At 44.0% G+C, this 24,955-nt stretch overlaps 1 protein-coding gene across 4 annotated transcripts in view; it reads right to left on the bottom strand.

Annotated features, from left to right (window-relative positions):
* Window positions 1-24,955, bottom strand: part of LOC119175892 (BRISC complex subunit Abraxas 2) — a 100,633-nt gene that overhangs the window by 72,003 nt on the left and 3,675 nt on the right. For 2 of the 4 annotated variants that reach the window (XM_075876449.1, XM_037426921.2), the window contains exons 7-8: window positions 19,811-19,874; window positions 14,537-14,648 (exon numbers count right to left, since the gene is read on the bottom strand). In XM_075876449.1, the coding sequence (XP_075732564.1) occupies window positions 14,537-14,648; window positions 19,811-19,874 (176 nt within the window). Of the gene's footprint in view, window positions 1-14,536; window positions 14,649-17,251; window positions 17,411-19,810; window positions 19,875-24,955 lie in introns of those variants that run through there. The other 2 variants (XM_075876450.1, XM_075876451.1) reach the window with 2 other exon arrangements.

The raw sequence follows: 24,955 nt of genomic DNA, 5'->3' as shown, positions 1-24,955 counted from the left end.
TTCCCGATCGCCATTAACACCAGATGTGGCTTCTGTGTCACCCCCTTTTACCACCTTGTCACCACTCGACAGCACTGACATGCTTTCGGAGCAGCGTAAAGACCCATACCTTGCCTTGTTAGTCGACTACCTTACCGATCCATCTTCTGTCCCTTCCACGAGAGCGGTACGCCGGCAAGCAGCCCACTTTTCCTTACGTGACAACATTCTGTACCGCCGCAACTACACGCCTGGTGGTCGGAAGTGGCTCCTTGCTGTCCCAACTCATATGCGCTCTGACATCTGCATGAATTTCCATGCAGATCCCCAAAGTGCTCACGCAGGTGTCCTGAAAACCTACGAACGGCTGCGCCAACGCTATTACTGGCGAGGAATGTATCGTTTTGTGCAGAAATACATTCAGTCTTGCACCACTTGCCAACAGAACAAAACACCTCCGCGGCACCTTACCGGCATGTTACAGCCGCTGCCGTGCCCGGCTCGCCCATTCGACCGCGTGGGTATAGACCTCTATGGCCCACTCCCATATAGTAGCTCTGGAAACCGGTGGATTATTGTCGGAGTCGATCATCTGACACGCTACGCTGAGACTGCAGCTCTACCGGCAGCGACCGCCCACGAAGTTGCACTCTTCATTCTCCGCAGCTTCATTCTACGCCATGGTGCTCCGCGGGAATTACTCAGTGATAGGGGTCGAGTGTTCCTGTCGGAGGTCATCCAAGCTATCCTCGCTGAATGCAACATTATCCACCGGAAATCTACCGCATACCATCCACAGACAAATGGTCTTACTGAGCGGTTCAACCGCACACTTGGCGACATGCTGAGGATGTACACCTCCTCCGACCACACTAACTGGGACGCTGTATTGCCCTTTGTTACCTTCGCTTATAACACCGCGACGCAAGCGACTACCGGTTTTTCTCCGTTCTTTCTATTGTACGGCCGCGAACCTTCCCACCCCCTCGACACTATACTACCGTACCGCCCTGATGCATCTGAGTGCTCCCCGCTTTCGGAAGTCGCCAGATACGCTGAAGACTTCTATTATTAGAAGTACAGTGACGAACAATACGGGAGTGTTTGTTTGGTTTCCCTTAGACTCGATGCGACAAAAAAATCAGCATAAGACGAACTGTGTAATAGGCCTTTTCTATTGAAGGGCCACTCACCAGGTTTGACAATTTTGAGCTAACATGCGCAATGCGTAGATGAGGCGTTAATAATCACGTCTGCCAAAATTTACAATGCTACATGCCGCGGAAATGGGTCAAATTTCAAGATGAACGCTGCTCCCCCTTCCTTTTGCGGGCGTGCACCCACAGAATGAGGGCATGACGTGTGCGTATGAATTGCCCTACGTGCACGGCAATGCAGTGACATTCGTCCTCTACTTAGACTACTGTGCTCTGATGTTGCCAACAGTGGCACGTGACATGGCAAAAATTATTTAACATGACAATGCGTAGTTTATGTATTTGTTGCTTGAAGAGATTAAGAAATCTCTAGATGAAGAATGAGATGCAATAAGAAAATGTGAGTCTTCTTTTTTTTTTTCATTTTTTCTTCGTGAATTGCAACGAGATGCGGGGCTAATGTGCCGGCGTTTTGCATGCGTTTGTGTTCCCGCGGTCAGCGCATCGAGCAGACGACAGCCGTGGAACGCTCCTACGCATTCGCGCACTCTTTGTGCTCATCTATTCTACCGCGTCTAAGCCAGCGTTTCCAAACCACCCTGCAGAAACAGGCAGTAGACCTCAAAACAAGGCTGCTCAAAAAACATGCCGCTCGCTTCCACAGAGGTTGGGCTTGTTCGAGCACGTCATGTGCACATGACCTCTTGGTCCGATGCCGGATAGGGTAGGGAAGAGATTTGGCTTGCGAAGGCTATGTGGAGGAGCGGCAAGGGTTTGAAGCTCGCCTCCTCTCATATTCATTTTGCGCCGCTTCAGAAGAACAGTTTTCTCAGCTCGTAATGAACCGATTCAAAAATTTTTTCTGGTAAAATGTTCCTCATCGGGCACCTAATAACTTCCACGGTCTAACAAAAATTTGGTATGGTGCCTGGTGAGTGGCCCTCTAAGACGAACTGTTACAGCGTCCCACAATGGCGGGGATTCAGCTCAACGAACATTATAGTCTTGATGGGGGCATTCAGGTAAACAAGAGAAAGCAAAATAAAGAAAAAAAAAGCTTCCTAAAACAAAGACTCAAAGCAAATCGAAAGAAAATTGAGGCGTGGAGGGACAAAGCGAGATTAGTGGAAAATAAAGGTCAACGCTTAAAGCTGGTATCCCCCTCACCCCTAGCATGTAGGTGGAGAACTGGCTTTATCAGCAAAGAAAGCATCAAAAAGGGTTTGCCTTTTTGTATGCTCCTCATGTTCTTCAGTTCCTCAACTGGAGTACAGTAGAGAACAGAAGAACAGAAGAGAACAGAAGAGCTTAGCTAGATAGGGAAAAGCAAGGGAAGGGGAGCACAAAAAAGCCAAATGAAAGTGAAAAACGGGAACAAAAATTTTCTGTGCATTGTAATCACGTGAAACCATAACCACATAGCACTAGCACTCCCATCAGAGGAGTCACACAATAGCACCTGGGCACATGTTGTGGTAAGTTTGTGTTGTTTTTCATAGGACCTGTGCACGTCGTATCGGTTAACTATAAAATGCAGGAAATTATGATGTGCCATTTTCATTATCAAAGTGTACGACAAAGGAAGGTCATTGTGCACACTAAATATAGCTGCCTCATGTCATTTTTGTGTGCACGAGGCTTGTGATTGCGAGTAGTGTAAACGTAAATCTTCAGCTGCATGTCGTTCATGAAAAGTTACTGCGGCCTGAAAATAAGAAAATATCCAAACCTCAAAGAAAAGCTTGGAGACTTCCATAAGTAACTTGGCGTATATTGGCCTTGTCAAGGTAGCATAATGCAATGAAGGCGTATTTGAGAATAATAGCCAAGCCAGTAAAACAGCCTCTCAGATGGGCAGCAGCCAGAAGAATAAATTTCCCATTCTTTGAAAGAAAACTATGCTTGTCTTTCCCTTTTTCTAATTGTCAAAACAGGGTCGTGCTACAAATTTATTGTTAAAGTGTGGCAGCCATTTATTCATGAGCATATTCATTATGAACTCGCGAAATTGAGTACTCGTTAGGTTATTCTAACTACTCTACTCGAAAGCATAGTTTTTGTCAAGCTGAGCCAAATATATGCTTTTCTTGTTCCTTTCCTCCGCATTATAAGTATACTTTATTCAGTGCTTTCAAGCAACATATTTGGGCGTACTTGGAATGTTAGCATTTGATTTTTGAGGGCACTTCTGCTAAGACGAATTTCTGACCGTAATGATCGTAGTCCCTTGGAGTTTGTCCTAAACGAAGTTTACTGTAATTGTAATGTAAATATGAAGAAAATAAAGTGGACGAAAAGATAACTAGTCGACAGGATCCGAACCTGCAACCTTCGAATAACGCGTTCGATGCTTTGAGGTACGGTGGCAGTCATCTCTCTATCCATTTCATAAGGTATTATGTGCATTTGATTGTGAGAGCATCAGTGAGCGCTGCCTGTTACTACTTTGGTGAGTTACACTCTTTTTGCCTGTTGGCATGATGTAGCACGTGACGCCAACATTGTACGTCATGCGAGCAGGTATAAAGAATGTTCCGCACTCGCCGTAATGGCAACAGGTGATGTTGACCGACGCTCCCACGTTTAAGTGCACATATACAGTTGAACCCCTTTATAAGAGGCATCCTTCGGGCAGCAGTTCTTGCCTATTATATGAGATGTCCCTTATAAGTTTAGTACCGTGTATGTGTTTTCTTAACAACCCGTATTTTACTATAGGCACATTGGTGTCTCTTATAACCATTTGCCTCTTATATCAGTGTCTCTTATAAAAAGGTTCGACTGTATACCCTATGGAGCAGTGCATGTGTTGGCCTCTTTTTACTATGGGCTGTGAGAGCATTTTTCTAAGCACTAATTTGCCTCAGTCAAAGCCACAGACTTTAAAGTGAAGCACACTAGATGGGACAGAAAACAGAACAGAGATGGGACACCTACCAGCCCAAGCTTCTACTCTTCCAATCTTGTAACAGTAACTTCCTGAATTCATTCAAATACACATTCAACATTTGTGAACGAACTGTTGCAATGTTTCGAGAACATAACATGAGAGGTGTATAAAAAGCAATGCTATATGACAGCGACAAAGCTGTTAGTATGTCTTTGATTTATGGTTACAGTCGAGCCCGCTTGTAACAAACCTGAGCGTGATGCGGCATCCGTTTGCTGTATCCTGAAGTACGTAGTATAAATGAAACACAGCTTTGAAAAAGTTGCGATTGAAAACACAATTTTTCTTCCCCAAAAAGTCTATTATGCAAGTGTTTCGAAGAGTAGAAGCCATAAGGATAGCCTCGTAGTTTATTTAAAGCAGCAGCGTGCTCTTCATTAGGGCCCGGGCCATGGCATATACAAGCTGCCTGAGACTATTGAAGTAGCCAATTGCTACAAGCACGCTTGTGGGCACTGGTCACAAAGTTTTGTCATCCTCACCATGCGATTCCTCTAAATCACTCTTGGAGCGATTTCATTCACAATGCCCTCACCTATGCACCTGCACGATTCTGCAGTGTCGGCTTAATGAAATCATCGCAACAGGTGTCCTGCTCACCCTCCCATGTCAGAGTCAACAACACACTGCCACAAATCACCGCTGGAGTGGTCCTGTATGAAAGCTTCAAAATCGGCATCGGGTCCTCAGCCAGCCTTGCGAAAGCAGTTTCGCACACATGAAGCTGTCACCTCCACCCACGAAGCTATCACCATCTTCACAGTTGAATACAGGCACACTCGAAGCGGCAAGTTGGCTGCCAGACAGTCAACAGATATGAGCAAGTGCTCCACAACGTGGCACCTATTATAAGTCTTAAGTACAGGGATTACGCCCAAGCCGACCAGGCACACTTCCGACGTATTCTTGAGCGGCAGAAAAAAGTGTGGAAGGCCTCCAGTCCACAATTCTGACCACACACGCATACCAAAAACAAGCAAGACACGCATGTGCGACATAGAAGCCAGGACGCAACTGCTCAGGGCCCATTTAGAGTCAGAAAATGAAACTTCTGAATTCGAGTGAGTGCGGCTAGCATCGCGGAGCATTGGAGACAGGCAAAGCAGTTGCGATAAAAGAGAAGTGCAAACTTGCGAAAGATGGGCGGTGGAGTTGCGGTAGGGTGAAGAGAAGGAAGCATACGGTGAGAAGGTGACCTTGAAAACCAAAACACGCGAGAAGAAGGCAGATCAGGTAGCTTGCCTGCAAGGTCCAAAAAATGCGCAACTCGCGTGTAGGAAAATTTGGAAAAATTATCTGCGTGCGCAGAGGTCTAAGTATCGCATTGTGGCACCGGCAAGCGTGCGCGACCCCGCCGACTTCGATAATTCATAATTCGTTCCGTGTAACAGCCGTTTTTACGATTTCGAGTGCGTGGGGAGGGCATTGTAAGCTGAGTGCGAAGAGAGAGATGATGATATATGGTGTTTTTTTGGCACAAGGGCCATTTGATGGCCAAAGAGCGCCAGTTCATGGGACAAGAGATGTGGACAATGATTGTGATTAGCGGCTGTATAAGGGCCATAAAATTCCTCGCGGTAAGGCGGGTAAAGACATACAAGTAATAAAATCATGACCATGCCGCGAAAGGTGTTTGTGGTGCGAATAGATGACAAAAGTTGGTGATAATAAAAACGATGGTGGACATGTATAGCATTAGCACAAGAGCCTCACTCGTTCATACCCTTGCGTCCAAGGGCCGTGAGGCAAGTGCTTTGTTGTGTAGCCACCGCAGCGAATGCCTCTCTGGAAAGGTCAGGCTACGGAATGCCCGGGTATATGATATGAAAACTATGAATTTCTTTTAAAACGCTAACAATGATTTATGACTAAAAAGCGGTTCCCTGCCGACGAACATTGCAGGGTGTAAAGGTATATGTTGTCGGTAGGGTAATGAAAAGTGTTGTTTTCTTAGAGTGTCCAATTGTTTGCACCGAATTAAAATGTGAAGAACTGTTAGTGCTTCACCACATCTGTCACACAATGGTGGATCGCCACCGGACAAAAGATATGAGTGTGTCGTGTATGTGTGTCCTATCCTGAGCCTCGTTAATGTTACCTCTGTATGACGCGATTTTGATACTGGTGGCCAATGGCCAAGGTGTGGCTTGATAACGTGTAGTTTGTTTTGTATGTGTCTATCCCACTTGCTCTGCCAGTAGTCCCTGAGCTTTCGTTTGAGAGACGACTTAAGATCAAGGGCCGGGATTGATATGGGTGTAGTGGCCGTGCTTTCGTGGACGGATGCAGCAAGCTGATCCGCCATGACGTTGCCTTGAATCTCACGGTGCCCTGGCACCCATCACCCAACAACATGTTGGTTGAGTGTGTAGAGTGTGCATAAAATGGAGTAAAGTGAGACGAGGACAGGGTTTTTTGTTTTTGAGGACTGTGCAGAGCCGTTACCAAACTGAGGGAGTCTGTATAAATTACTGATTTTTGTATTTGTAATTGTTTGATGTGTTTAGTTGCCACAAGTATCGCGTAAGCTTCCGCTCTGAAGATACTTGTGCCTGGATGTAGAGGGCCAGCATCCGAAAAGGAAGGGCCAACAGCAGCGTAGGACACAGAGGAGTTAGACTTAGAGGCATCTGTAAAGAACTCAGGACGTGTGTATTTGTGTTGAAGTTCCAGGAAGTATGTTTGGATAAGGGCAATAGGCGCATGTTTAGTAACTTCTAGGAAAGACACATCGCAATCTATAGTCTGCCACTGCCACGGTGGCAGGTATGCTACAGGATTCATTAAACTGTGTTGAAGTGACACTCCAGTGTCCTCGGCTAGACCCTTCAGGCGAACTGAGAAGGGCTGCCTCATCGAAGGCCTGTTTTGAAACAGGATGGAGCTCGACAAATCATTAATAGTAGAGTATGAGGGGTGCTTCTTGTCTGCTTTCACCTTAAAGAAATATACAAAGGACATGTAAGTTCTTTGCAGATGAAGCGACCACTCATTTGACTCAACGTAAATGCTTTCTACGGGGCTGGTGCGAAAAGCACCCGTAGAAAGGCGGATGCCCAAACGGAGCACGGGATCCAGCATCTTCAAGGCACTTTGGGTCGCGGACTGATAAACAATGGCCCCAAAATGTAAGCGGGTGCGAATTAGGCTTCTATACAGGTTCAAGAGGCATTGCCTGCTACTACCCCACGTAGTACGTGACAACACTTTTATAACATTCATGGCTTTTAAACATTTCATTTTTAAATACTTTATGTGTGGTACGAAGGTCAACTTGTTGCCCAAGATTAAGCCTAAGAATTTATGTTCCGCATTAACAGACAGACGTTGACCGTTCAGTTCAATGTCGGGTTCTGAGTGCATGCCTCTCTTTCGGGAGAACAAGACACACGTGCTTTTTTGTTCAGTCGGAATCCGTTTTCCTCTGCCCATTTGGAGACCTTGTTTAAACCTAACTGAACCTGCCACTCACACATTGCTAGATTACAAGATCTAAAGCCAAGCTGGACGTCATCGACATATGCACAATAAAACATATTGCGAGGAATAGACAAACGCAAGGAATTCATTATGATGAGAAAAAGCGTGTAGCTAAGTGCACCACCTTGCAGCCCGCCTGTTTCCTGGACAAATGTTTGCGAGAGAATACTGCCCACACGGACACGGAATTTCTGATTGGACAAGTAACTCTCGATTGTGGAAAGCATTCTACCGCGCACACCCAGGTGAGACAAGTCTCTTAATATGCCTAAACGCCATGTTGTGTCGTAGGCCTTCTCGATATCGAGAAACACTGAGAGGAAGTATTGTTTGTGGACGAAAGCGTCTCGGATCTGTGCCTCGATACGCACCAGATGGTCGGTGGTGGAGCTACCCTTTCGAAACCCACACTGAAATTGGTCGAGCAGATTGTGTGTTTCAAGGAAATGTAAAAGTCGGCGGTTTATCATTTTTTCAAAAAGTTTACAAAGGCAGCTAGTTAGTGCAATGGGCCTATAACTTGAAACTGAGGAAGGGTCCTTGCCCTGTTTCAAAATAGGGGTAACAATAGCCTCTTTCCAGGAAGCAGGGATGGTGCCTGAAAGCCAGATAGCATTGTATAGAGAGAGTAAAGTTTTTCGCGTTTTGAGCGGCAGGTTTTTCAACATTTCATATGTGACACCGTCATAGCCTGGGGCAGAATTACTGCAAGAGTTTAGTGATGTTTGTAGCTCAGCTAAGTTGAAAGTGGTTGTATGCCTCGTAATTTGTGCACTTGAATTCTAGTTTCTGCTTTTCTATCTGTGCTTTGTATCTTTGAAAAGCTTCAGTGTAGTGTGACGAGCTAGACACCTGCTCGTAGTGTGCACCGAGGAAGTTTGCCTGATCTTCCAGGCTGTCACCCTGTGTGTTTACGAGTGGGAGTGAGTGTACTCGTCTTCCTGCTACCCTACGAACCATGTTCCAGACTTTAGCCTCTTGTGTATATGAATTTATCCCTGACAAAAACTTGTGCCAGCTTTCTCTTCTGGCCTGCCGACGCGATCTCCTGCCTCGAGATTTCATTTTCTTAAAGCTCTCAAGGTTTTCCGCTGTCGGCGAGTTCCGCAGCAACCTCCATGCCCTGTTCTGTTCCTTTCGCGCATTCTGACACTCAGTGTTTCACCACGGGACGTGTCGTCTGCCGGGCAGTCCAGATGTTTGTGGAATGCACTTGGCTGCTGCGTCAGTAAGAAAAGCCGTGAAGTACTGCACAGCTTCATCTATGCCTAATCCGCATATGTCAGTCCAACTTAAGTGAGTAATCTTTTGAAATTGTTCCCAGTCGGCTTTGTTTACCAACCATTTGGGAACATGTGGAGGACATTTATATATTATTGGTGTACTCAAAACTAAAGGAAAATGGTCACTTCCGCATGGATTATTTATGACTTTCCACTGAAGTGTTGGTACAAGTGAAGGAGATGCGATACTGAGGTCTATGGAAGAGTAAGTTTTGTTGGCAAAGTTATAGTATGTTGCCTCTTTCCTATTCAACAGACAAGAACCTGATGAAATGAGGAATTGTTCAATGAGATGACCTCGTGCATCACAGCGAGAGTCACCCCACAGACCATTATGTGCGTTCAGGTCCCCAAGGACCAGATAAGGTTCAGGTAGTTCGTCTATTAAAGACTGGAATTGAAGTTTTTCAAGACGGTGGTGCCGAGGTATGTACAAAGAGCAGACTGTGACAAGTTTGTTTAGAATAACTGCTCGGACAGCCACCACCTCGAGGGAAGTTTGAAGGGGTAATTGTGTACATGCTATACCTTGACTAACTATAACCGCTACACCACCGGATGGTGGCATGGCATCATCTCTATCTTTTCGGAAGATTACGTAGTTACGTAAAAAGTTTGTGTTTGTTCGTTTTAAGTGTGTCTCTTGTACACACAGCACTCTAGGATTGTGTCCATGGAGGAGTTCTTGTAAGTCATCGAGGTTTCGAAGAAGGCCTCGAATGTTCCACTGTAATATTTCTGTCTGCATATTAAAGGAGAGATGCTGCTGTGTGTACAGAGAGTATCCTGTGTTAGAGTGATATTGTTAATTCAGGTGGCAGGATGGTCGTCCGGCCCAGTTATTGGTTTTTTATTTTTCTTGGCGCGCTCCAAGGAGGCGCACCGCTCTTTCGGTACTAAGGGTACCGTTGTATCCATTGCCTCCTCAGAGGCACTGGATGCCCGCACATGCAAGCTGGTGGTTCGGATTTTAGGCCTCGCCTGGTGAGGTGAGGCCTTGAGACCAGAGGACCCTGGAGTCTCTGGCCTCAATTTGCTTGGAGGCGGAGTAGACTGAACTACTGCCGCCTTGGGGGCAGGCGCCACAGCCGATGGCTCGCTCTGCGCTGGCCGAAGGGGTGGCGAGGGCTGGTGCGGCGTTGCCCCCTGACGCCCCGCATCAGCATATGTTGCGCCGTAAAATGGCGACACTCTTCGTCTTGCTTCTTTGAATGTGATATTTTCTTTGACTTTAAGAGTGAGTATTTCTTTTTCTTTCTTCCAGTTAGGACACAAATGCGAATACGCGGCGTGTTGCCCATCACAATTCACGCAGCGAGGCGTAGTAACACAGTTATCAGATGGGTGGCCGTGGCTACCACATCTTGCACAAGTTTCCTGACTCCGGCAGTTCTGCGAGCCATGACCAAATCGTTGACATTTATAACACCTTCTTGGATTTGGAATGTAGGGACAGACAGAGAGTTTGATGTAGCCTGTGTCTATAGATGAAGGCAGTGTGCTAGATGCGAAAGTGAGTATTAAATGTTTGGTAGGTATTTCTTTGTTGTCGCGTCTGATGACGATTCGTTTCACATCCGTGACATTTTGCTCTTTCCACCCTTCAAGCAGTTCCTGTTCAGACATTTCAAGAAGGTCTGCTTCTGAAACAACTCCGCGTGAGGTGTTCATTGATCTATGAGGTGAAACAAATACTGGGATATTACCAAATGCTACGAGACTGCCAAGTTTTTCATAGTGGTGTTTTTCAGGCAGCTCAAGGAGAAGGTCTCCGCTAGCCATCTTTGTAACCTTGTATCCTGGGCCAAAGACCTCAGTCAGAGATTTAGCAACAAGAAATGGAGATATGGCTCTGGCTTGTTTTGTTGGGTTTTCGCTGTGCACAACATGGAATTTTGGAAAGCATTGTCTGGGTTGGCTGAAAATTGATATTTCATCGGTGCGTCCCCTCTTAAGCGGAAGACGATCTAGGAGACGGGGAAATGCAGGTGTTCCCATAGTAGTGTACTTTTTTTTCAACAGCAATGGCGACCACCCACCATGGAGTCCAACCAGGGGACGCTGAAGCACTTAATAGCATAAGGCTGCAGACGCCAGCCGTACATTGCCATTATAACCAAATATAACTACTCAAGGTTGAGTAATTACACAAGGTTAACCCTTGCCACCAGGAAAATTGGAAGTAAACAGAAGAGAGAAGTAGACAGGACAGACTAAAAAAGAGAGAGATAACTACTCAAGGTTGAGTAATTACACAAGGTTAACCCTTGCCACCAGGATAACTACTCAAGGTTGAGTAATTACACAAGGTTAAACCTTGCCACCAGGAAAATTGGAAGTAAACAGAAGAGAGAAATAGACAGGACAGACTAAAAAAGAGAGAGATAAAGACGAAGTTGTAGAAGAGAGAGATAGGAAAAGGTGACTGCCGATTTCCCCTGGGTGGGTCAGCCCAGGGGTGCCGTCTACGTGAAGCCGGGGCCAAAGGGGTGTGTTGCCTCGTCCGGGGGGCCTTAAAGGTCCAATCACCCAGCGTCGGCTCAACCCCCAGGATCCCCTTTTCCCCAGACACGGCTCAGCTACGCACGGCTAGGTGTGGAAGGGAGCCAAAACTCCCCCATTAGCTCGGGTCCGTGGTGCTGCTACACACCAAACGCCTACTCACGCAGGCGCCCCTGTGGGGTGCGAAGAGAGAGAGAACAGCTCCTAAAAATGGAAAGAATTGCGAATGATCAATATCGGTGGGGTAGTACAAGCAATCGAACTGAAAAGATACGACATCGATTCAGACAAAACACAGACGATCGAATACAGTCGGCAGCCGAAGATGTTGACAAATGGTCTGGTTATTCCCTGCCGGCGACGCCAACAATTAAAAAAACCAGCAGTGAGAAACTGAGGAGATACTAGTTGGTTGACTGCTCCAGCAAAAGATCGGTGGCAGTGTGAAAACACGGGCCACGTCTGGCGATGCAGGGTGCTAAGAGTAGCAGGGAGACAAAAGACGGAGGAATGCGCAACAAAAATGGTCGGGGAGAGCGACAACTACAGAGGTGCGGAGGCGTTTAACAATAAGAATCTATGGGCACCTGGCCGGGGGCTTATTGGTGATCAGAAATGGTTTCCCGGGCAGTCGCCAAAGCGCCGAATCTTTCGCTGTAACTTATCAGTGGTGCAAACGTAAGTGCGATTTTGTGCCATTGAAACAATGTACATTTCCACGGTCACGCGGGCATCGTTTGCTTCAAGTGAAAATTCGTTTTAGTGGGGGCCGTTTTATGTGGGCTCGACTGTATACCAATGACAGAAGAATATTCTCCAGTATCTAATTTAGGAGGCTTATACCAAGCATGAGGTTCCCACATTTTTTACAAATAGGAAACACTGGTTATTGTTAATAATTAATACACTGTTGAAAAACTTTACACTTTTGTTTATTTTCAAAATAATTGCCAGTCTTTTTTACACACTTTTGAATATGATGCTTCAGCTTTTGTATTCCTAAGTCGAAAAAGTATCCTGCCAACCTATTGAGGAAGCATGGGATCTTTGCTCAGACGCAATCGCCACTTACGAAAGACAGTGGTGGTGAACTCGAGTGATGCCACTGACGAGATCGTTGTTTTGTTTTGGCAGTGTAATTAAACAGCTATGTTTCATCTCACATGCTGATAAAGTCCAACAACTTCTCCTTGTTGCCTCCCTGCAACAAGGAGGAGTTGCCACTTGGTGACAAAGAATACCGTAAAAACCCGCGTATAGCCCGGGGTTTTTTTCTAGATTTTAGGGTGCGAAATTTCGGCCCCGTACTATATGCGGGTCCCAAGAATTTTCGGCCCAAATTCAGTTTCGGTTTCGGCATAGCGCGGTGCTATCATCATCATCAGCTGTCTGCGCGCTTCTGCGCTAGGTAGTGTTAGCGGCGTTAGTCTTAACTGGTCAGTTGGTCAGTGGCCTTTGCTTCAACTTGGTGCCCATAATGACGGCCTCGATTTTGCTCCTGTGATTTTACGCCATGTCAGGACCGCGCAGGCAGTACTCTGCTGCTTTTAAAAGAAAAGTTATCGCTGCTGCCGAAACCATCGGCAACTGTGCCGCGGAGCGGCAGTTCGGAGTCAACGAGCGGAGCATTCGCGGTTGGCGGAAGCAGAAGGAAGCCCTCTTTGCATGCAGCGGCCAGCGAAAAAGTTTCCGCGGACCAAAAAATGGAGCATTTCCTGACGTGGAACGAGAACTCACAGACTTTGTGCGGGAGCAGCGAGCTGCACATCTCGCTGTCAACATCGAGCTGCTACAAGCGAAGGCAAGGGAGATCGCTCGAGACAAAGGCATTCAGCCGGAGGATTTCAAAGCGAGCAAGCATTGGGTGTCTCGCTTCATGCGCCGCGCTGGGTTCTCCCTACGTCGGCGTACGTCGATCTCCCAGAAGCTACCAGAGAGCTACGAAGAGCACCTCGTGGCTTTTCAAAGGTACATAATTGTGTTGCGAAAGGCAGTCCCCTTTCAGCTGGGCCAGATCGGCAACGCGGATCAGACGCCGGTCTACCTGGATATGCCCTCGGCGCTGACGGTGCATCAAAAAGGCTCCAGGCAAGTTATCGTGCGGTCGACTGGAAACGAAAAAACGCGGGTGACTGTAATGTTATCCTGCACGGCTGACGGTCGCAAGCTGCCACCCTACGTGGTGTTCAAACGAAAGACGCTGCCGAAGGGGGAGAAGTTCCCGAAAAATGTCGTCGTCCGCTGCCAGGACAAGGGGTGGATGGACGAATCGTTAGTCCTTGACTGGATAAAGTCCGTGTGGTGTCGACGGCCCGGAGCACTGCTGGGGCTCCCTTCGATGCTTGTGCTCGACGCGTTTCGGTGTCACCTGGCCGACTCCGTAAAGCGACTGCTGCGCGACTCCCGCACCGAGCTCGTCGTCATCCCGGGAGGGATGACATCACAGCTGCAGCCGCTTGATGTGTGCCTTAATAAGCCATTTAAGGACCATGTCAAGCGCCTGTACGTGGAGTGGATGAGGTCCGGAGAACCAGAAGTGACCCCTGCCGGACGGCTGAAACGGGCCTCGCCAGCGATGCTCTGCTCGTGGATAGTCGAGGCTTGGGCCTGCATTCCAGAGGCGCTCGTTTGCCGCGCCTTCAAAAAGTGCTCCATCTCCAACGCGCTTGATGGCACTGAGGATGATGTGCTGTGGGAGAACATTTCCGACAAGGGAGCTTCGGAAGAGAGTGCGTCCGACGACGAGGATGAATGAAATGTCAATAAATGCATTTTTTCCATTTTCCTCGGACTATATTCGGGTGAAAACTTTTTTTCTCACGTTTGCTATCCCCGAATTACACCCCGGACTATATGCGGGTCCGAGCTATATGCGGGTTTTTACGGTAGTTATCTTGCTGCAACTATTGTGCGTTGCTGCAAGAAAATTCCGGCAACATTTGCAGACATGCTGAATGGACATGCACTCTTCACCATAAACCGCAGTCAGTTGTCAATGGATCGCCATGGGCGATTAATTCCTTGGGTGGAGAAAACGAATTACTGCTTGAACTTCGCATTTGGTGAGATTTGCTGCCAAGCGAACACTGAGCAACACAGTAAATCGCATATGGGCGGGCTCGAGAGAGGGGAAGACACACATGGACATGCCAACAAGGATTACAAAACAATTCACAGAGACTCACCCACAGCAGCAGCAGCCTTCTTCAGTGCTCCATACTTCTCTCTAAGCTGAACAATGTCATCCACAAATGTGGCCACATCTTCTTCAGATTCAGCAACACTGTTGAGCACTTCCTGTGAAAAAAGAGATTACTTAGAAAAGCAATAGAATGGTAGAATGGTATGAGATGTTTTGGTAAAATAAGCAGCCAGCTGAATTAGCATGGTACACATGCACATACACAAGGCATGGACCAAAAACACACAACAATCTTTAAACGCCAAGTCAGAAGTTCCACTGCTAGAGAAGTTGGTACGAATCCTCGAACAGTGGGTCCCATGGAAAAAAGAGGTGGCTCAAACATGAAACCTATTTGCAAATACATCAGCATGTTTTTGACTTCGGATATCAAGTTCACACACTGTGAAAGGTAAAAGTAATCATCTGATACGGCCACTGCGACTAAACAAATAAACTTGAGATCGTGCCTGAACAACTCCCACGTAAAGAGGCCGAGTGACAGTAATTAGGCATGTTGTTCTCGAACTATGTAATGCACCAATATCGTTGTACAAATGGCGACGCCAAAAACACAGCTGTTATAATTTCATTTCTGCCAAAAAACCACATTGCTTTAGGGCTAGAGCAACACACAGTGGCTACTTTTGCGATCAGAAGTAACGACATTGGCTGTACGTTTCGATTGGTTTGACGCGAGAAGTTGCACGTAATATTTGTATGGTCCCAGATAGCCACACTATTGTTCGCTAAAAATTATATAAGCACTCTTTATACTTCCTCAAATACAAAAAAAATTCTTTTGTAATATGAAAATGTAAAAATTTTAAAACGATGCTACGAGCGCTGCACAGTGACCATTACTTGGCGAGTCGTCTGGTTCATCTCTGTGAAATTCGTGTGATGATTGGAAATGCCTTTGACATCAGTGAGAGAGCGAAATGTGAAAAGGAATGTTTTTTTCTTGTCGTTTGCTAGGGTTTTAAAGTTTGAAAACTTAATAACTTCAGTTACAGTTGAATAACTTCAGTTACCGTGTGCCAGTTTCGGCAGTTATTTATGTGTTATTCTCAGTATTCGGCCCTACACAAACTCCAGTGCTGTAGAATGCAGACAAAAAAGCGTCCCAGGGCACCTTTAATGAATGGGCAACAGAACAGCCATTGTGCAACAACATCATTACAGCTAATCAAGTTACCTACTGTATATTGTACGAGCTGTTAAAAACTGCCTATAAGAGAAAACCAGGAGAGAAAAAAAAACGCAGACAGTTCGCACAAAGTCCCGCAAAGCTTGGCACAGCGAAGCACAGGCTCGTCGCCGCTCAGACTCCTGATCGACTGACACATCTAGCTTTAAGATGTGCCACTTCATCCTCGGGAATACGCAACCAGGCTACGCACTATATAACAGAGGTTGCAGGTAATGTCTCCGTTAGTAGGCATGGCTTAGCTATTGCTCATGCCCAGCTTGGCCAGGTGATGCAGGAGCTTGTCACTACTAAATGCGATGCTTGCTTCATTTATCATTTTCTCTCTCTCTCCCTTCTTTCTGTTTTGTTGACTCTTTCTTTTTCTTTCTACATTTCTTTGTCTCTACATCTCTCTTCCTCATTCTTTCCTTACCACAATTTACTCTGCCCTCCCCACCATCCCATTTCCTCACACTCACTCTCCTTTCCCAGCCCCTTGCTACACTACACTATACAAGGCTATGCTATATTCTGCCAGTGTGCTTGGATAGCCTAGTGGTTAGGATGCTTCCCTTCGGATCAACGGTATGATAGTTCAAATCCCGCTTCGTGAATCTATATCTTTCTTTCTGTCTCTCAGTTTCTTTCTCTCTCTCTATGTACTAAGGTCTCGTGATTATTACAAGCCACTCTCTAGCAGCGAGTAGTGGGACTTGCCCAAATTCTGTGGCACATACCTGTTATGACTACAGCTTTCTGGAGTCGACTCGCAAAGAACAATTCACTAAACAGATTATTTAAAGTTCTTTGTTCTGTCGTCTCAGCATTTTGAGATGATGCCCATTACAGTTTCACTAAACTATGGATCAATGCGAGTTTCATATCAGCAGCGACGGACTTCGAGATCTATAGTCGGGTATGACTTAAAGGGGCCTTGCGACACTTTTGGGACAGCCTTATTTAGCACTGGAACGCATGTAGCAATGATTACCGAGACAAATGTAATAAGAATTATGAAAATTGGTGCACGAAAACTGAAGTTATGAGACCTCAAAGTTCAAAACTCGAGCAGATGATGAGGAGAATCGTTCTCTTTCGCATTTCATTTGCCTGCTGACGTCAAAGACCGCTTCCAATCACAGCGCGCGTCTCAGACATACCAGAAAGGTCACATCATGGTGGCCTTCACACCATACCTCGCTACCGCTCTTTTTGACGACATCATTAGCATGGTTATTACGAACTCCATGCGTCAGGTAGCTGATGCTCCCACGGTCACACTATGTAAGATGCACATACATGCTTTGAGTGGGGTAACTTCTCAGCTTGCTTAGAAGACGCATTTTATGACAACACTGGCGCCCACTGCTTGTTCCATTTTTGGCTCACTAAAAACGCTCCATGCGTTTTCACCTTTAGTTGTTGGTGTACCATATCCTCGTTCGCAGGCTAAGTGTTGCGTGCGTTGTTCTGAAAATGATTCGTTTAGAAACGGGAATGATTTATTTCTGAGAAATTGTAAAAAGGTTTTTTGCCGTTTTTAGCATATTTATTTATTTTATTACTCTCAGGACTTGAAGGCATTACAGAGAGGAGTGCTTGAACAATATGTTATTCCTTGAAGCTTTGAAGGTGGCAGGTTTTTTGATCGCAGCGACGGAGGCAGGAAGGTGGTTCCAGTCACTGCTTGTTTGTGGCAAAAAAAGAAGCATAACAAGTGTTAGTGCGGCATAAGGGAACTTTGACTTTAAGGTCATGATCCAACCGTGGAGATACGTAGTTCAGGGGAATAAAGAAAAGATCATTTTTGAGTGTTAGGTTATCGTAAAAAATTTTATGAAAAAGGTTTAAGCAGAAGTACTGATGACGTGACTTAAGTGTTGGTAGACCTAATGTTGCTTTTAATGAAGATACGCTAGCGTAGTGGGAGTAATTGCAAAGCACAAAACGAACGGCACGGTTCTGAACAGATTCAAGAGCTGCACATAATACGGGTAATACAGAGCTAGATGGGTCCCAAATAGAACAAGCGTATTCCAATTTGAATCTAATGAGCGTGGTGTAGAGTCTAAGTTTTAGGTCTGATGGAGCAGATGAAAAATTACGGCAAAGAAAACCAAGCGTACGATTTGCGTTATTAACTACTTGTTCAACATGCAATTCCACGAAAGGTTGCGAGTTAAATGTACGCCAAGATAGTGATAGGTACTAACAGGGTTTAAAGCGGAGCTGTTAAGAGTATAGGAAAAGCTGTCAATAATTTTATTGGAATGCATTACTCTCATAACTTTACACTTAGTAATGTTTAATTTCATGAGCCACTTGTCACACCAGTTTGAAACAGTGCCAATGTCAGATTGCAAAGTAGGAACGTCATGCGGATTATGAATGACACGATAGAGCACGCAATCGTCAGTGAAGAGCCTAATTATTGAGTTTATACCGACACATAAATCAATAATATAAATAAAAAAAAGTAAAGGGCCTAAAACCGAACCCTGCAGTACACCTGATGTAACAGCAATGGTAGGAGAGTTGTTGTTAGCATGAACGTACTGAAGCCGGTTGGTTAGAAAAGACTGAGCCCAGTCTAGGACCTTAAGATCTATATTGAGCTTGCTCATTTTAAGAAGAAGGAGAGTATGCAAAACAGTATTGAAGGCTTTAGCATAATCTAAAGATATGCAATCGGTGATTAAATTATTGTCGAAAGCACAAAAAAGATGGTCAGTGAAAAAAAGTAACTGCGTTTCGCAGGAGTAGTGCTTACTAAAACCGCGCTGACAAGGGGGAAAAAACGAGTTGAATTCAAAAAAAGATATTCAGTTCGAATAGATGGCATGCTCGAGAAGTTTGCAGGGTACACTGATTAAAGATATTGGCCTGTAATTTAGAGGGGGATGGGTTTTACTTGATTTGTAAAGTGGAACCACCTTACTCACCTTCCAATCATCTGGCAAAGTGGAAGATTGCGAAAAAAGTTCAGCAAGCAAAATGGAAGAATAAAGCTGTGTATTTTTAAGGAACTTTGAATTGATGATGTCGTTGCCTGCAGAGCTAGACAATTTCAACTTTTCTAATAGACTGCACACTACTCGTGTGGCCTAGCTACGACCATATAAATATTGCACACTATTTTTCGCGTCAAGCCAATCAAAAGTGAACGATGTTTGTCGTCATGTCACATGACATCACTTCCCATAACAAAAATGGCCGATGTGTGCCACGGTAGTCTTAAATCAAGGTAGTTTGTGCCGTGAATCAAAATTATAACAGCGTCGATTTTGGGGTTGCCATTTGTGCTACGATATCGGCGCGTTCCACCGCACCAGAAGAACCGATGAAAAATGCATACTAAAATAGTGTTGCAGGGCCCCTTTAAGAAGTGTGAATACCCTCCTCCCCGCTCCCACAGGTGACCAAAACTCAGCAGCTGTGTGCCTCCGCGACTAAAGAAAGTCCCACTCGTGCATGTAGCAACGTTCTCCAAAGGTGGAGTCCCCGGCCGTTCGGCTCGTGACTCCAGTTAGTCTGGAATGCGTCCTCATCATAGCAGGCTGGCGTATCCACCTTTGAGGAGGAATAGCTGCAGACTTTCTAACTTGCACCTGACAGTAGGAGTGTCACTTAACTACTGCCTTTATACTGCAGGTAGATCACTGTAAAGAGGGAAGCTGGAGGGTTCCTAGCTAGAAAAGCTGTTGGGGTTCCCAGAGGTCAGAAAGCTTGAGAATGCCTGCTTTAACAGAAAAGAGGAAAGTAATGTCACGAGGAGCTATGTAGAGCAACGTTTGCAGGAGCTGTTTTTTTACAGTAACTGGCTTTATAACTTTCACTAGCCGGAATAAAGTTTATGCATCAAACTGCGCTGAGGCACCAAGCAAGGTGCACCCAGGCATACTGCACAGACACAATCATTCAAACAAGAAACTTCACACAGTAAAATGCAGTCAACCTAGGTCTTTGTCAGCATGCATGCTGACAAGGATCTAGGTTGACTGTATTTTACTTTGTGAGGTTTCTTGTTTGAATGATTGTGTCTGTGCAGTATGCCTGGTACTTGTAAGCAAGCATGCTGAAACTTACCCTAAGTTTGGTGTGGAGCAGATCATGCAGTATATGCATGTGGTTCACCATGTCAGGTGATCCGCTAAACAAAGAAGGGAAAAAACAAAAATTTAGTACTATTGGAATTTTTTCGGAAAACAACCAAGCACTGCAACCCAAGGCAGAATAATGCAATACACTTAAACCTCATTAAAACAAAGTTGCAATTGCACAAAAATAAATTCGTTATATCCAAAAATTCATTATAAAGATATATTCCTAACACTATATCTATTGCAAGACTCTTCTTCAATTACTTTGTTATAACTAATATTTCGTTAAGTCCGGGTTTGTCCTATGTTTGAGTGAGCTGTTCAATATTCCCCACCAGCTCCCCATGATTGAATGAAATCTTCTGGGCCACGCTCAAAGCACTTGTGTGCTAATTGATGCAAGCCACAAAATCATTCATGTATAATGTCTGCTTACGCATGATTTGGTGTCCAGAACATAAGACAATGAATTGGTCAGCTACTGCATTTTCCCCGCCATTAGTCCTTCACCACTGGTGAGGAATTTTCAGTCAGTGCTAAAATCACCTGCTTGCCATGCGATTTCACAAAACTGAAAACTCACAATGCCAAAATGACATGTCACACAGAATAGGAGATGGCAGTCTGCCAATAATTTTCACAGTGGTTTTACATAGTGGCTCCTAAAGAATTATTTATTTGCATATAACTAGTATTTTGAGCAGCATTACAACACCGTTCAGCTGCCTTAGCATATTACGATAGCACTCCATGAACTATTCTATGTTAAATAAACTTTACTAGAATATCCGGCATGTATGTGGTTCAGGCTAGACCGCACAGGATTGATTTGCCTTAGCACCTTGCTGCAAGCAACCACGATTGTTACAAGCCTTTAATTGTAATAATGAATGGGAAGCAAACCAATTCGAGATGCAGGCAGAATAGTACTTATCCCCCACTTTATATCTGAGAATTCAGCCCAAACGAACCCTGTCCACATCTGCACATTTAAGTCATATCAGCCAGCTTGGTAACAAATTGTGTGACAGCAGGCAATAACAATAATTTTTTTTTAAATATGGGTATTTCTGATAACAGGAAGAGTATTTGATTTGGCTCAGCAGTAAATGTAGCTGCTTTTCACCTGTGCTTTTCTAGACGGTAATGAAAATTTGATGGCAACCAGAACAGAAAAAAAAAAAAACGAAATAACTGTATGTCAGTCTGCCCTCGCATACCACCAATTCAGACATGATAATATACATGCAAAATGCTTTTTTATATATTGTCAAATTCTGCAATATAGTAATGATAAAAATTAAGACAGGATGAAGGCACCTACTGTTAACCAACTTTCAAGTAGCACTTTATGGATGCAATTATAAATATTATTACAGTGCTCACACCTACAAGTCCCAAGTCTCGCACTTAGTGAAAGTCTCGCACCTCTCTGGATTTTAGACGAAAAATTGCACACCTTTGTTCATTTCACAAACTGTATTTCAATTATTCTTACTTACATGGCTCCCTGCTTCTCCCACCAATTTGAACTTCGCGCCGTCTCTTCAATTCTTTGAGTGTCCAAAATTTAAAAGGTTCAACCAAAGCTTTTAACAAATCTGTCCTCCCGTTAACAATTGAGGATTGGAATCTGCTTCCGAATGCAATAGCCGACGAACGAAATACTGTGAAGTTTAAAACCTTACTCGAAACTCATTTTACAACCGCACCATCATAATTTCTGTGTAGCCAGTTGCCTTTCTCTCATTTTTTAATCATGCTATTAGTTGTATAATGAGTTTTATTTTTGTTATGGCCTTGTAATTACAATGCTTGAATTTTAACCTACTTTATGTTCTTGGTCTGGAATTGCCTTTGTGTGTTCTTGTTCGACCCCCCCCCCCACCCCCTTATGTAATACCCTGTCAGGGGCCCTTAAGGGAAAATAAATGATGAAAAAAAGAGGACTTCTGAAACTTTGCACTTTTCCTCTCATAACAATATAGGGTATGTAAAACATGGTAATTAAAAATGATTAATGCATATATTTCTTTTAGCAGAAAGTTAACCACAATGTTTGGCGTGCTCAACTCTTGAAAAAAAAAATTATGACAGTGTACGTGCCAAAAAGTACGATCATATCAGTAGATATGCTAAAGGTGGCAAAGTTATGTCTAACAAGTAATTGAATCACATTATTATTTTTCTAGATTAAAAATGTGATTTTCTTATACTACAAAGTGTACCAAGCCAGAAGTAATGCCATTACATTACTTTTATTTTTGAAAAGTAATAAAATTTCAATTAATTTGACATGAGCTATTCAAGCAACTTTATTTAAAAGGACACTGAAGAGTAAAAAAATTTTTCCCGTATTAGTAAATTACAATTTCACAATCCCGAAAACACCAGTCTTATCATAAATCGACGCTAAGCAAGCTAGAAAACGCATGAAAAGAGAATGCGGGTGGCGACGCCACCTTGAGATTCCCACATCAAACGCCGTGATGCAACAAATTTTATTGATTTGTGGGGTTTAACGTCTCAAAACCACTATTTGATTATGAGAGACGCCGTAGTGGAGGGCTCCGGAAATTTTGACCACCTGGGGTTCTTTAATGTGCACCCAAATCTGAGTACACGGAGCTGATGTAAGAAATTTCAAAGACATCCACTAGGTCCTCCGTAGCTTCCAATAATAATGAAGTACATTGTAATATGTGGGTGTCATAGACTTAGCATACGAAGTTTAAGAAAGTAACATTGAACCAATGCCACAAAAATAGCAAAAATACATTTTGAAATTTCTTACATCACGCACAGAGATTCTGGTGCGGAATTTAAAAATGAATTTTCAACTTTGATTTTCCCCTCTCATAATAAACTGATGATAGCAAAACACACAACATTAGTGTTCTCGAAAAGCAATTAGTCAATCTACGCCATGTCATTGTTGCTCTCTAGTGTCCCTTTAAATCTAGTTTGTGTAGTATGTGAGATTTCCAAAGACCTGTCTCATACTGATGATTCAGGTACAGCACTCAGATGAACTTCGTCTTATTTTTCTTTCCTGTCCTCATCAATTTTTCATGCCGTTATGGAAGTGGACATGTTAAAATTCAGGCAGAGTAACTAAGAAAGCACTCAGTAATTTTTTAAAAATTACTCACTCAAAGTAACTTATTACAGTACTCATTACAACAAAAATATTTTTCATATTACTATAATTTTATTACAATGAAATGAGGGGCATACCAGATTGAGATTAAAATTCAGAAACTCGGGATTACATTTGAGTAACTGGGATGCAGAATGTGCACCTAAATCGAGGTAGAGAACTGTTCCTTATTTTTAACCCCCATAATGCGGCTGCCATTATAGGGATGAAACCCTTGACCTTGAATTAAACAATGCAATGTCACAGCCGTAAAGCTATACTGTGGTGCTACGACTGTTATGTGCAAAATGTCATGGTACATTTTCAATTAACAATTGTCTTTCTTTTTTATTCGTGACTATTTATTGTACCTTATTACAGACACTGATAGGCAAGCGTGACAATGATAGTAGCCTGGCACGAGAGGAACATACAAGTGTGGTTCTAAATGTAAGGAAGTTATCTTTCATCTATGATTGTCATGGACTCGCGGAACAAAAATGCGTGTATTATGTACCGCTTTCTATACAACTGAAATGCTTCAAGAAAGCCTGGCTCGACATTGATCCGAACAGAACCATTAAACCTGACGTAATTTTATGCTGTGGTCATTTGCGAACCAAGTCCAGATACCCCAGTTTTTCTGAGCAGGGTTTCATACTACTCACATCACTTTAGACATGTGGCCTGTGTCTGCACAAACTGAATAAGTTTTCTATTTCATGGAGGGCCACAAACCACAAATGGAACAATGGGAGATTTCTGAACACTGATGTACAATAAAGCAGCTCTGCACACCATCATGGTACAAGTGATGCTACCACATGCTCATTCTGCTGTTCTATTCATGTTCAGAATGGCAGCAGTTGTGAAAATGGTAACTTTCTTTCCTTTGTAACATGCATTTGAACAGTAAAAAATAAATACACAGATGACTTAATGACAAATTATGTGCACCAACCTGGAATGAAAAAGGACTGCTACAATGTTGACACGAAAGTTTCACGGCTGAATGTAATGGCATGCTGTTTTAGATAATGTTCTACACCATTTCAAGATTATATTTTTTCCATGACTTTTATATATAATTCAATCAATATAAGTGTATTATTTTCACTTGTTGCACCTTCCCCTTCAGGACACATTTTGGTCAACTGCTGGTCCTTTCAACTTCAATCTTAGTTTGACCCCCTCATCTATACTGCTGACCATTAAATACTGTCAAGTTGTCAACAACAACACTGACTTGGAATCTCTAGGCTATGCACTCAGAACTCAATATAACAAACAAGAATATAATGAAATATTGGTTATAATGAAGTAAATGAAAAATAGTCTTGCACTAGATACAATGTTATGAATAACCTTTGTATTGAATTTTTGGATCCAACGAAGTTATTTTCTTGTAGGATATAACTCCGCTGTAATGAGATTTGAGTGTAAATATATATATATACAACCCTGACACCTAATTTGTGGGGATGTCAATCACCAGCCCATTATAGCACACACACTTCAGATGTCAGAGTAAGAAGCAACAAACTTTTGGTGACTTGGGAGTCTGCGATTTTTTTCTTAAAGGGGGGGGGGGGGAAGGGGGGTGCAAACCCGTGCTGCATCATGATGGGGAGGGGGGTGCTCGTGCGGCCTCCAACACCCATGCTAGTAAGTGGTGATGAAACGAATTAACACTTCTAGAAATGACTCTCTCAAAGTAACTGCAAGCCACCTTGAGAGCCATGCCTTAGGATACTTCAAATGGGAATGGTTTCAAGTGCTGGAAGTGTGCCATGGCTGTCATACACTAATATTTTTTAATTGGCATATCACAAGTTTTCTGGCTAATGAACTAATTACAGGCACTAATGAACAGCGAACAGCAATACCACTGATGTATACCAGGAGCATGCATATCTGTATGTTCAGTCTATCAAACTGTTTCACAGCCAGAAGAACAGGTGGCTCCAATTATTGATCCCACACAGTCAATGT

This window comes from Rhipicephalus microplus, chromosome X (assembly GCF_043290135.1).
Source record: "Rhipicephalus microplus isolate Deutch F79 chromosome X, USDA_Rmic, whole genome shotgun sequence".
In the NCBI taxonomy this organism is placed as follows: domain Eukaryota; kingdom Metazoa; phylum Arthropoda; class Arachnida; order Ixodida; family Ixodidae; genus Rhipicephalus; species Rhipicephalus microplus.
Note: the sequence above shows the minus strand (reverse complement) of the source record. Positions and strands in the feature narration are given on the sequence as shown.